General features: G+C 40.5%; 1 protein-coding gene across 1 annotated transcript; it reads left to right on the top strand.

Moving 5' to 3' along the window:
- Positions 1-3,844: 3,844 nt before the first annotated feature.
- On the top strand, positions 3,845-10,342 carry RAB9B (RAB9B, member RAS oncogene family). The gene is made up of 3 exons (XM_059911062.1): positions 3,845-3,982; positions 8,641-8,707; positions 9,695-10,342. Exon 3 carries the CDS (start codon positions 9,737-9,739, stop codon positions 10,340-10,342), a length of 606 nt encoding a protein of 201 aa, XP_059767045.1. The 5' UTR covers positions 3,845-3,982; positions 8,641-8,707; positions 9,695-9,736.
- Positions 10,343-12,427: the final 2,085 nt, after the last annotated feature.

Genomic DNA, 12,427 nt, shown 5'->3' with positions numbered 1-12,427 from the left:
TATTAATCACATTCAAATTATGTCTTCTTTAAGCCCAGATCAATGTATTTAAAACCGAATTAGGATGGGGGGCTTTTGGACATAATAGATTTCATACACTGAATGCTGATTTTTGCATGTGTGTGTCACTCTCCAAAGGTAACTTTTTCTCCAGCACCTAGAGACAATTTTGGTTTAGTCTCCAACCTACTGACTACAGTATGATTCTCGCTTTGGTAGAAAAGTGGTGTTTGGGTGTGTGTGGAGGCGTGTGTGTGTGTGTGTGTGTAACTGTGTTACAAGGATAGGATTATATTATTTCATTATGCATGGAAGCATCATTGATGGAGGGCATGGTTTGACAGATCTCAATGATGGATCATTTAGAATAGTCCAGTCCAAGAGCCACAAAACCTACAGCTGGTATTTTGAAACTTTGAGCTATCCACCTTGTGCTGTTCCCTCCTAACTAGTGGTAGTCATGTTGCTTCTATTCTATGTGGATGGTAGTTGCTTTTCAAGTAGCCTCTAGAGAGTCTTTTAATATAGGATTTGTTTAGGAGTCTTTGGGCTAACATAGGATTTTGCTTAATCCTAAGGATTAATTAATTAATCCCTAAGGATTCCAACATTCTGCAAATATGTAATGCCTTCAGCAGTTATGAGCTTCTGACTACAGAACTGGGTATCCAAGCCTAGCAATTAAAAGGCCCTTAAAACTTGCAAATAGGTTTGGGGTGATTCTCAGAGATGACTAAACTGTTGAAAAATAGCATCTATGAGAAAAGGACAAAAAAATCTAGATTCACATAAAGATGAGACTCTAATTTGAAGGACTGTTATTTTGAGCAGTTCACAAAACAGTTCAATACAGTGCAGAAAGAAAACATTGGAACATCAACATGTTTGGTTTTCTTGTCATTCTTTTAAAATTTCTGTGTTGGAGTATTTTCAATGTATATGTATTATAATGTATATATAAAATAGATATGCACAGTAGAACATGTATAAAATCTATAAATACATATATGGGGGCCCATGCTCAGAAGTTTTCTTTTATCACAGATAAGAATGTGTGAGTAAAAAATTTCTTTAAAGGATTATGTGCATTTCTTCTCCAACAGAAGAGTGTTTTAGTGTGTTTGTGTAGCGGGCAGGACTGGTTTAAGTAGGAGCACATTCATATTCAACAAATATTTTCTGAGCATGTCCTATGTAACAAGCATTGCCCTAGGCTCTGCAGGTATGGTGGTGAATCTAAACAGTCACAGTCCTTGACTTTATAGTGCAATATAGTATAGTGGAGGAAGGCAGTTATCAAGCAAATAATCATACATTTAAATATCTCATCATAAAGACAAGCTACAGAATGGGAGAAAATATTTGCAAATGATATGACCAATAAGGGGTTAATATCCAAAATATATAAACAGCTCATACAATTCAACATCAAAAAATCAAACAACCCAATCCAAAAATGGGCAGAAGACCTGAATAGACATTTTTCCAAAGAAGACATTCAGGTAGCCAACAGGCACATGAAAAGATGCTCAACATCACTAATCATCAGAGAAATGCAAATTAAAGTCAAAACGAGATATCACCTCACACCTGTCAGAATGGCTATCATCAAAACGAACACAAATGACGAATATTGGAGAGGATGTGGAGAAAAGGGAACTCTCGTCCATTGTTGGTGAGAATGTAAATTGGTGCAACCACTGTGAAAAACAGTATGGAGGTTTCTCAAAAAACTAAAAATAGAACTACCATATGACCCAGCAATTCCACTCCTGGGCACATATCCAAAAAGAAGGGAAAACACTAATTCAAAAAGATGCACACACCCCAATGTTCATAGCAACATTATTTACAATTGCCAAGATATGGAAGCAACCTAAGTGTAAGTGTCCATCAACAGATGAATGGACAAACAAGATGTGGTGTGTATATATATATATTATATATATATATATACATATATAAATATATAATATATATATAGGAATACTACTCAGCTGTAAAAAAGAATGAAATTTTGCCATTCGCAACAACATAGGTGGACTTGGAAGGTATTATGCTAAGTGAAATAAGTCAGACAGAAAAAGACAAATACCGTATGATATCACTTACATGTGGAATCTAAAAAATGAAACCAACCAGTGAATATAATAAAAAAAAAAAAATAAGCAGACTCACAGAGAGAACAAACTAATGGTTACCAGTGCAGAGAGGGAAGAAGGAAGCAGCAAGATGGGGGTAAGGGATTAAGAGGTACAAACTATTATGTATAAAATAAGCTACAAGGATATATTTTACAACACAGGGAATTTAACCAATATTTTATAATAACTATAGATGGAGTATAACCTTTAAAATTGTGAATCACTATGTTGTACACCTGTAACTTATACAATATTGTATATCAACTATACTTCAATTAAAAAATTTTTTTTATAAATTTATTTATTTTTATTTATTTATTTTTGGCTGTGTTGGGTCCTCGTTTCTGTGCGAGGGCTTTCTCTAGTTGCGACGAGTGGGGGCCACTCTTCATCGCGGTGCGCGGGCCTCTCACTGTCGCGGCCTCTCTTGTTGGTGGAGCACAGGCTCCAGATGCGTAGGCTCAGTAGTTGTGGCTCACGGGCCCAGTTGCCCCGCGGCATGTGGGATCTTCCCGGACCAGGGGTCGAACCCGTGTCCTCTGCATTGGCAGGCGGATTCTTAACCACTGCGCCACCAGGGAAGCCCCTAAAATTTTTTTAATTAAAAAATTTTTAAATAAATATCTCATCATAAACTGCTAAGTATTACAAAGAAAAGTACAGCAGGCTATATAGGAGGCTACAAGAGAATAAACTGGGGCACTTACTCTATTCTGGGGTTGAGGTTACCCTGAGAAAGTGACATTTAAGCTGGGGTTTATGGAATTGACTGAGTGGTTGACTTGGGAAGAGGCAGAAAGAGCGTGGCCTAGGTAGAGGGAGGGTGCGTGAGGGCCATGACGGGGCACGTGGAGAGTGAGGCATAGTGCCACTTTAGGGACGGGTTATCAGACAACAGGGAAGCTTCAAAGATGAATCTGCCTGACAGAGATGGAGTGCAGGCTAAATGACCCCAGGAGCTCCACCCTCCTTTGATTTCAGGGGAAAAAATCACGAATTAGTTGGAGGAACCAGAGGGGCACAGGAGACAAAAAGAAATGACTGGTTGGGTGGCTAGGCACTATTGGAACATTGCATTCTACCCCAGCAACATTTCTGGGAACCTCAGATAATGCTCTTAGGATGGCCCTCTAGAACGGTAACCTGTAAGGGTAAATGGCAGTGTGTCTTCTATGCCTGAGCTACAGATGTGAACCTTTCCTTTTGGATTGCCATGAGAATTTCATGAGCAGTAGCCAGCTAGAGGGCCTAGTAATGTTTCGTGATCATGTGTTTCCCTGAGTTATTTTAAACAAGAGTGTGTATGTGCTATCCTCTTGGCAAAAGCAGAGGGTTTGGAGGTAGGATAAATGAGGTAGGTCGAAGAGTAATGGCCAGAAATGGGGCTGTGGCTACAGAGGAGCTAAGTGGGAGAGCAATATTTGACGGTCCATTGTCGCTGTGCCTACTGATCTGCAAGGGGAGAAGAGGAGGACAAAGGAGACCAGGGTTGGACACTGATCATGAAAGAAGTGTGAGCGAGCCAGGGAGCGCTCTCGACGCGCGAGGGCGGGAGGCGTCTACCCCGGGTCCCTGGCGCCGAAAAAGGGGCGCGAGGAGGCGGTGCGGACCCCGCCCCCTCCCCTGGCGGGCGCGGGCGCGAGACGCTGCGCGGCGGCAGCAGCGGGCGCGAGCGGCAGCTGTCAGGCCACCTAGGTCCAAGCTGCACTTGCCGCCTCGTTGAGGACGAGGAGGCGGCAGGAGCAGTGACGGTGTCGCCGAAGAGCCGGACTGCCGGCACGCAGAGCTGACCGGCCTGGCCCCCGCGGCCCTCTCCCGCCTCTCTCCCATTGTGTTGGGTAAGGTGCCGGTGCGGGGGCAGCGAGAGTGGCTTAGCGGCCAGAGGACGCGGGAGGCCAGAAGGTGGGAGGCCCGGGGCCAGAGGGAGAGAGGGAGGTCTGGGTGATCCCCTGGGGGCAGTTGCATCTTGGGAAAGGGGCCTAGGCGCCGCGGGGTCGGAGTTGGGGGGTGGGTGGGTGACGGTGGAGGGGGGCGTTGCTGAGTAATCAAGAGCAGCTGCCAAAGCCCGGCAGAGAGGCGCAGGGCTCTGTGGGGAGCGGGCGTGGCTCAGTGCGCATGCGCCACAGCCGCTGGTTCTCAGAGCTGGGGGCGAGGTGAGACTACCTGGGTCCGAGGTAGTTGGAACTATGCGTGACATATCACTTTCTGGGTCCCCGATGCTAACAGTACCCCTGTCATGGAGATGCCAGCGTTCCCAGCCTCCTAAGGAAGCTTCTTTTCCCTGTACCCTGCTCACTTAATGTCACCCAAAACCTTACCTATTCGTCTCCAGGCGGTCTACTCAGGAAGAAGTGACCTGTGGACAGTGCCAAATTGCTATCTAGTGTGCCTTCGGGCTCACAGCCCCAGAGCTGTCGTTGTGAGGAGTGAAATGTTGGAGGTGAAATTCCACATTGGACGCTTCTAGTTGCATGTAGGATATAAATATGGGCATAAATGTAGGAATATGCATGACAGCTGCGGAATGACAGCTGTGGCATTTGCACTCAGAGTATAGATGTAGCTGATAACTTGTTAGCTCTACAAAATGAATCCAGTGCATCAGAGGGCTTCCCTGCTACGGAACCCTCCCCCAGCCCCAGCCCCACGCATCAGGTTGTATTGGAAACAATCTACACCATTTAAGGTAGAGGGTCTCAAAATCCAATCATTTCTTATTTGTATTGATTTTTACGTAGATTAAAGAAAGCCCCACCCAGTTCTCCAGTGCAGTATTTCCAAATATTGTTCCAGGAATCAACAGCGAGTTGAAGAGCCTCAACCGGTGTGTCACCATAAGATGGGCTTTCCCCACAGCTCTAACTACGGCTCCTCGCCTGTGCAGATTGCCACCAGGGCCACTCTCACCCACTGCCTAGCCCTCCCCTGTTTCTCTTCCCCAACCCTTAGCCCTGTAGTACACATCCCTCTCAAAACTTGCTCCCAAACAATCTGCACTATGGATTTGAGCATCATTCTACCCATGGCAACCGAACTGGTGTTGCCAGTTTGCTTTTCTTTTTCATCATTATCACACTAAAATGTACTATTTTCAAAGGTTCAACCTCCTTCTTATCATTGTACTGCCTCCTCCCTCACCTCCATCCCCACCCCCAAGCATCCCCAACTAAATACAGTAATTTTAATAAGCCTGTGTGGGTGCAGACACAGCAAATTCAGAAAGTTTCAAGTGTGTTGAACAAAGAAAGCTAGGGAGTATCAGTTATATCAATTTCTAATTCACCTTACTGTCCAAGACGTAGACCCTAATTGGGAAAAAAACAGTGAATAAACTATCCTTAGAGAATGATTGTTACTCTGTTTTGGGGAGTGGGGTAGGAAAGGGGAATGGCATCTCTGGGATATTTGAATCATTTAAAGCCAGATCTTTCTCTGAATAGGATCAAAATTAGAATAAACCTTTTAGTCCAAATCCTAACCTGATATGGGATCCTTAAGGGAGTTGACTTTCCTATTAAATGTACTTAGGGTTATCAAAGAATTCCTTTGCCTACTTAATGCTATCTTCTTTTAAGTTTTGATTTAAATTTGGCATATTTTGGGGGAGAAAAAATATTGTCTGGTTTGCTTTTGTACTGTGCTAGTTCTTTTTAATTTAAGTATGTACTAAAGGATATCACACTCAGATGAGGATGATGATGATGGTGATGATGGGGATGCCAGCAGCCACTGTAAACATAATGTGGAGATAATTATTCTGCTCTTGTTTTTGGTGGGAGTGGAGAAATTTATATATTTATTTTTTAAATGTGAAGGGAGATGAAGGGAAACTGGAGCATTTCCACTGGCTTTCAACAGGTGGAATTCCTGTTAAGTCCCATCTAGAAAGTGATCCAGATAAGTCCATAACTTCTGCTCTTTAGTCACCTTGTAAATAATAATATTTGGATACCTTACAGAACTGTGGATCTGTTGTACCTGTGCATCAATTCAGAGGCATTAGTTCTGGGTACTTATCTAATTAATAAACAAATATTTATTGATTATCCATATGGAGGACTCTGGTGCTGCATGAAGAGGCTTCAAAGACACATACAGACTAGGGCCTTATGATCCAGGAATTTAGAATTTGGCTGTGCAGAAAAAAAAGATTTTGTTAACAAAATAAGACAGTATAATGATACTATTTCAACTGTAAACTATGAGATCTGAAGCTTATATGTGAATTTATAAACTCCTTGAGGGTAAGACCTTGCCTTAAACATGTATGATTTCCAACAGGGTCTACATTCAGTGGGTGCTCAAGCGATGACGCTTTGCAAAGTAGATTAGGTAGGGAGAAACTAGAGGCAGGGACAGAAGAGCCAGGAAGCTTTCACAGTAGATTAGATACAAGGAGATGTGGACCAAAATGAGGATGGTAGCAGAAGACTAGAAAAGGATATTGCAAAGAAAAATCATCAGGATTTAGTGACTGAAAGCAAGGAGACAAGCCTAACTGTATTCATTTTTACCTCCAGCAAATAAATGGGAGTTGGAGACAGCAGAGGAAAGTGTAGGGTCACCTTAGTAAGGACACAGCACACAAGAGGCACTCAAATGTTTTCTCAAGCATCAGTTTCAGGATTGGACAAGAAGACCCTTAAGGTCCCTCCAACGCTGAGATTCTGTGGTATATGCAAATGCTCAAAACTGTTGGGGAACAAGGCATTCTCAGATATGGAAGAAAGAGAAAAGGAAGAATTGTTATCCTCCCACTGGCAGGCGCTTTCTGAGAAAGGTTAATATTGAGTCACAAGGCCCCCACCAGTGAATGAAAGGAGGTGGAGAGCAAGAGGAACAAAAATACCAAACTAAAAATTTCAGTAAGTGCTTACAAATCTTTGCAAACTTCATAAGTTGTTTCCTCCCAAATCCTGTGAGTTAAGTAGGGCAGGTATTACCAGCTCTATTTTTATATAGGAATAAACACAGCAAGATTAAGTGACCTGTCCAAGTTCATAAAATCAATGAATGGGAAAGCAGTGATGAAGACTGTCCTGATTGCTGCCAGCCCAGTGCACTTGACACTGAACTGCATTGTTCTTCCCTGGTATAGACCCTATGCACCCAGAAGTTATGTGTGCACATGACCAAATAGGGGATGCACGAGCAAAGGCAGCAATATCTCAGATAGTTATTAATACTTCATGATTCCTGGAGCCGAGTATTTGGTTTCCATATTCACTCAGTCCTTGACCCGTCATTTGCGTTTATTCGCAGCAGCCGGGAAAGTAGAGTTAGTGAGCCGTTTAATGATATGGACACCTGTTTGCTAGGAACTTAAGGAAGCTCACTTGTCATGGGCGCGTAATACTGTCAATATTGTGCCCAAGTTTGTACTTCCTTCAAGTGAGAGTTCAAGAGTTCTGCTCTGTAAAATTATCCTACAGACCAGTATAAAAAAGAAGTGTGCTAACACTTGGTTCATCTCCATTTAAAGAAATGTTTGTTACTTGAGCTAGTTCCAAAGACAGCAATTTGAGAGCAGAAGAAAAAACAGGACAAAAATCAGGAATTGTAGGAAACTTGAAAATTTTTTTAGAATAGATATAGACCAAGAAGGAGGATAAAACCTATCAGTTTAAAAGACATTATTTAAATTCATAATTACTGATTTAGATCTCTGATGAATCCCTTATTATATGCTTTTTCTACATTTGAAAAAAATAACATGAGATTGTTAAGCAGCAGAGACTTCTTAAAAGCTTCTTTATTCCTCAGTAAGAAAGAACACTCAGCAAATGTAGGAACTGTTTTTTCTTTTTAGAACAGTACTCTTGATGCTGCTGAAATAAGACACTTGCCATAATTAACTATAATTTTAAATGAAGTTGTGTTGGAATTTAATAAAGCCAGTTAAATGCTAAAACCTGTGTTCAAGACAGATGACTGAAATTAATGAGTAAAATAATTAGCCAAGATTATATATTGTAAACAAGGAGTCCCCAAACATATTTTTTCTTCTCTGATCTTGTGGAATCAGTTGCAGAGGCACCCTCAAGGCTGAGTGCATTAATAACTTTCTTGGAGATGGGAACATTGGTAGGTAGAAAGGTAAGGAGTTTCATCTCTGACTTAGAATTTCAACATATCTTAGACTCCTCTGTGCTTTCTCTTTCCTGAATATCATCTATTGTGAATATCATCTACTTTCTTTGATTTACTTTTACTTTGAATGGAAAGCTCAATAGAGAGACAATATAAAACTTTAAAAAATCATATAAAGTACACTCAAGTTAGGACAAGTTAAAGTCCATGCAATAAAATTATTTTGTCCATGTTAGGTATTTGTAGTATTTGAACTCTCAAGTATATTTGTGAAAAGCATCCTCTGTAGGTAAGTTGAGGTTGGTCTGTTTTTTTTTTTCCTGACTTGAGTATATTTATATATAGATAGCCTTAACTTTATTTTACATAAATTTTTATAAATAATGTTTCCCAATCTGTTTTTTAGAATCCTAAAAAGAAAGAATATAGCAACAACAAGAAAAAGACTAAGACTGTGACAAAGACCCAACTGGGTAGGTTTACATTTTATTCTCAACTAGGTAGGTATATATATTATATGTTTTTATTTGATCATCACTGTTGAGTTCCCACAATGGACCTCGTTTGAAAGAACCTAACAAAATCTAGTACAAGGTAGTTGTTCAGTAAACATTTGATCTTTTTATTTTAAGATGCATTCTAGGTATTTCATGTACAGAATGTGGAGGTAACAAGAAGGATACTGTATAATTATTAGCTGTTTAGAGTTTACAGTATGTTTTGATTGGTGTTATTATGGAATTAGAACCTAAATCCAGAAATTAATAAGCTATTCAAGATTTTCTTCTTCAGTGATAGCTGTTATAATGATACCAATCAACAATCATCAACTTGAGTGCCATTGTTCCATGAAGAAAAGATTATGGAAGATCTTTTACTTGTGAGGGTATCCATATCAATGCAAGTATAATGGGGCAAATGCCTGAAGAAACCTGATCTTTTTCTCTTTTCCAAGTTCTGGTGTCCAATGTAATTCTAACCTAAACCTCTACTAAGAGAATCAAGATTCCAGCTTACACAGCTTTCTCTCCTCAACAGTTCTTGGGTCCATCAGGAACAGACTTCAAACCCCTCTAATCAATTTCATACTCTTTGCCTCTTGTTTGGAACTGTCCAAACCAGAAGCTAATATGTTACACATTTGAGTAGCATTCCTGTTCTAGGCTTTCTCCCCTAGAATAGGGTCAGAACTGAACCAGATGACAGCACCATCTGCTAGTCCATTTATGCATGGCATTCAGCCATTTTCCTGGCACAGGCAAGAGACTTCAGAAAAACAAGACATATTTTCTCCCTTATGGAAAAAGAGTTTTATTCCTTCTGCTGTACTATATCATTTAATGAGCATGAATTAAGAGAAGTTAAATAATAAGGCCTTGTAATTCAGAGAAATTTACTATGAAGTTGATTTCAGTTTCAGGTTTAACTGTTTTCCCTTCTACTTTTTCTTTTATTTTCAGGTTCTCTTGGTTATAAACTCTTCTCCATCTGGTGCTACAACAATGAGTGGGAAATCCCTGCTCTTAAAGGTCATTCTCTTGGGTGATGGTGGAGTTGGGAAAAGCTCGCTCATGAACCGTTATGTAACCAATAAATTTGACTCCCAGGCTTTTCACACCATAGGGGTAGAGTTCTTAAATCGAGATCTGGAGGTAGATGGACGTTTTGTAACTCTCCAGATCTGGGACACTGCAGGGCAGGAACGCTTCAAGAGCCTTAGGACACCCTTCTACAGGGGAGCAGACTGCTGCCTCTTGACTTTCAGCGTGGATGACCGGCAGAGCTTTGAGAACCTTGGTAATTGGCAGAAAGAATTCATCTACTACGCAGATGTGAAAGACCCTGAGCACTTCCCCTTTGTAGTTCTGGGTAACAAAGTAGACAAAGAGGATAGGCAAGTGACTACTGAGGAGGCACAGGCCTGGTGCATGGAGAATGGAGATTACCCTTATCTAGAAACAAGTGCCAAAGATGATACTAATGTGACAGTGGCCTTTGAAGAAGCTGTCAGGCAGGTGTTAGCTGTAGAGGAACAGCTGGAGCATTGCATGTTAGGTCACACTATTGACTTGAACAGTGGTTCCAAAGCAGGATCTTCATGCTGTTAAAAGTGGGAAGCCTTTTAAAAGTGTGCCCCAACTGGTCAGTGAGTAGTGTAAGAATAACTGTGCCCCTCTAAGACTGCACACACATACAAAAGGGTAAGAGATAAGGTTATGATTGTAAATCAGAGCCTTTCAAATTGAAGTTGTAGAGCGATTAAAAAAAAAAAAAAGCTTTATCAAGCCAAGTGTATTTTGCGTGATTTCTGCTATTTCCTTCTTGTGTGTTTCAGGACATTTCAGAAAGCTTTAGTTCTGAAAGATTTAGATATTTTTCAAATCACAGTTTAAACTTAGAACCCAGCCACATGAAGGAGTTAAAGAGCTACAGCTATCCCTTAAAGCATTCCATTAATCAACTAACAAATGTCACCATCAACTCTTGCCAAGCAGTTTCTGACATGTCTGCCAAAGGGGAAAAAAATAAGACTCTGAGTCGTATTACAATAAAGATTATAATGCAAACTAGGATGTCCTAAGCTTGAATTATAAAGAGGTTGTAATGATTAGGAATGCAAAAGTATAATGATGTACACTGCCTTGTTTAAATCCTTATGTACAGTTTGCTCCCATCTGAGCTTTTCAAAAAAATACCATCTCCATAAGAGATACACTAATGACACTGGAGATTTATTATACTCCTTGTGTTTGAAGTAACAGGGTCCTAGTGAATGGATTATGTTTAAATATGCCAACCACCCTTGCAAGTAAAAGGTTGGTCTGCTTTCACTTCATAAGTCTACTTTTGCTGCACAGGGATGTTGCTTCTCTGACAACCTCTTATTAATTTAGCAATGCTGCTTAGTATATGGCTTTGGATGCAGTGCACTCTGCTCATAATTTTGATGGTCCTTTGGTCCACCATACTGTGCTCTCAGAGAAGCCTTCAGAACAGGTTGGAGGATACTGGGCTTTTCTCCTAAGGTTCCGTAACTCGAATATTTATTGTAGAAGAAGGAACTGATTTCTTGTATGCACTGTATGTTGAGCTGGCCAAACTAGGACGTTGAAAGTAACAAGAGAACATACTTTAACCCAGCATTAGAATGAACTTATGAGAGTTGTCCAACAATAGAATGGACTGCCTTAATAGTGAAGCCCCTTCCAGTGAAAATATTCAAGATGCTGGATGACCATCTGTTAAAATATCATAAAAATAATTTCTGTACTGGCTAGATGTTTGGTTTAAGGTCCCTTCCAGCTCTGAGTTCTAGGAATCTACGAGCTACAAACTACGTTTCAGTGCCATGTTATAGTTAGATATATCTTAAGACAACAGCTAAGACTATGGAAAGGGACTTTAAAATTTCTCAAACTACTCTGGGATCAGCATTTAACAGCAACTACATAGCTCTCTCTTTTGCTTTTGCACTATGGCAGGAAAAATTCTTGAGCTCTGAGTAATCATTATGTGCCCAATGTAAACAACCTGAAGATACCATATTAAAATACAAAAACAGTTTGTCAAATTTTGATTACCATGACTGCCAGCTATATACTATATTATGAATATGCAGCTAGTTCTTGTCAGTTGATATATTTGTCCTGCATAGCTTTTAATCTATACTTTTACAACATCTATGATAAAAATAGTGACCCAAGGTAGTGAGAGACAGTTAGAAATGACCCCAAAAAGAGACCTAGGTTGGGAAGGGGGCAGGAGCTTTCACAGGAATATAGCCTAGAACTCTCCATTGTAGCCACATATGGAATCAGCCTTACATGTGGGACCTTATGTGCTTTAAGAGCTCTGGGACTTTTTGGCCACATTGATAAGTGGAAGATGATATTTTAACCCAGTAATGCTCAATATTTCCAATTTAAATATAGTCCAGACCCCATTGTCCAACTAATTTTGATGCCAGAAGTCAAAGCCAGAACTGGGACCCCACAGCTCTTAAGTATTGGTCTCTATCCTGCCTATGCCTATAGCCAGCCACACTGGTTTCCAAGTTCTATGATCATTTTGCTACAATCATGTTAGGGTGAAAATATGTATGTCGGAACTATTAAATGCTAATTGTTTTTAAGTGCATGAGACCTGGGGCCTTCTCTTTCTACTTGCACTCTGCTTATAATAGTTTCTATTTG

The sequence above is a fragment of the Balaenoptera ricei genome, chromosome X (genome assembly GCF_028023285.1).
Source record: "Balaenoptera ricei isolate mBalRic1 chromosome X, mBalRic1.hap2, whole genome shotgun sequence".
In the NCBI taxonomy this organism is placed as follows: Eukaryota; Metazoa; Chordata; class Mammalia; order Artiodactyla; family Balaenopteridae; genus Balaenoptera; species Balaenoptera ricei.
The sequence above is the reverse complement of the archived record's forward strand: the minus strand, read 5'-3'. Positions and strand labels throughout refer to the sequence as shown.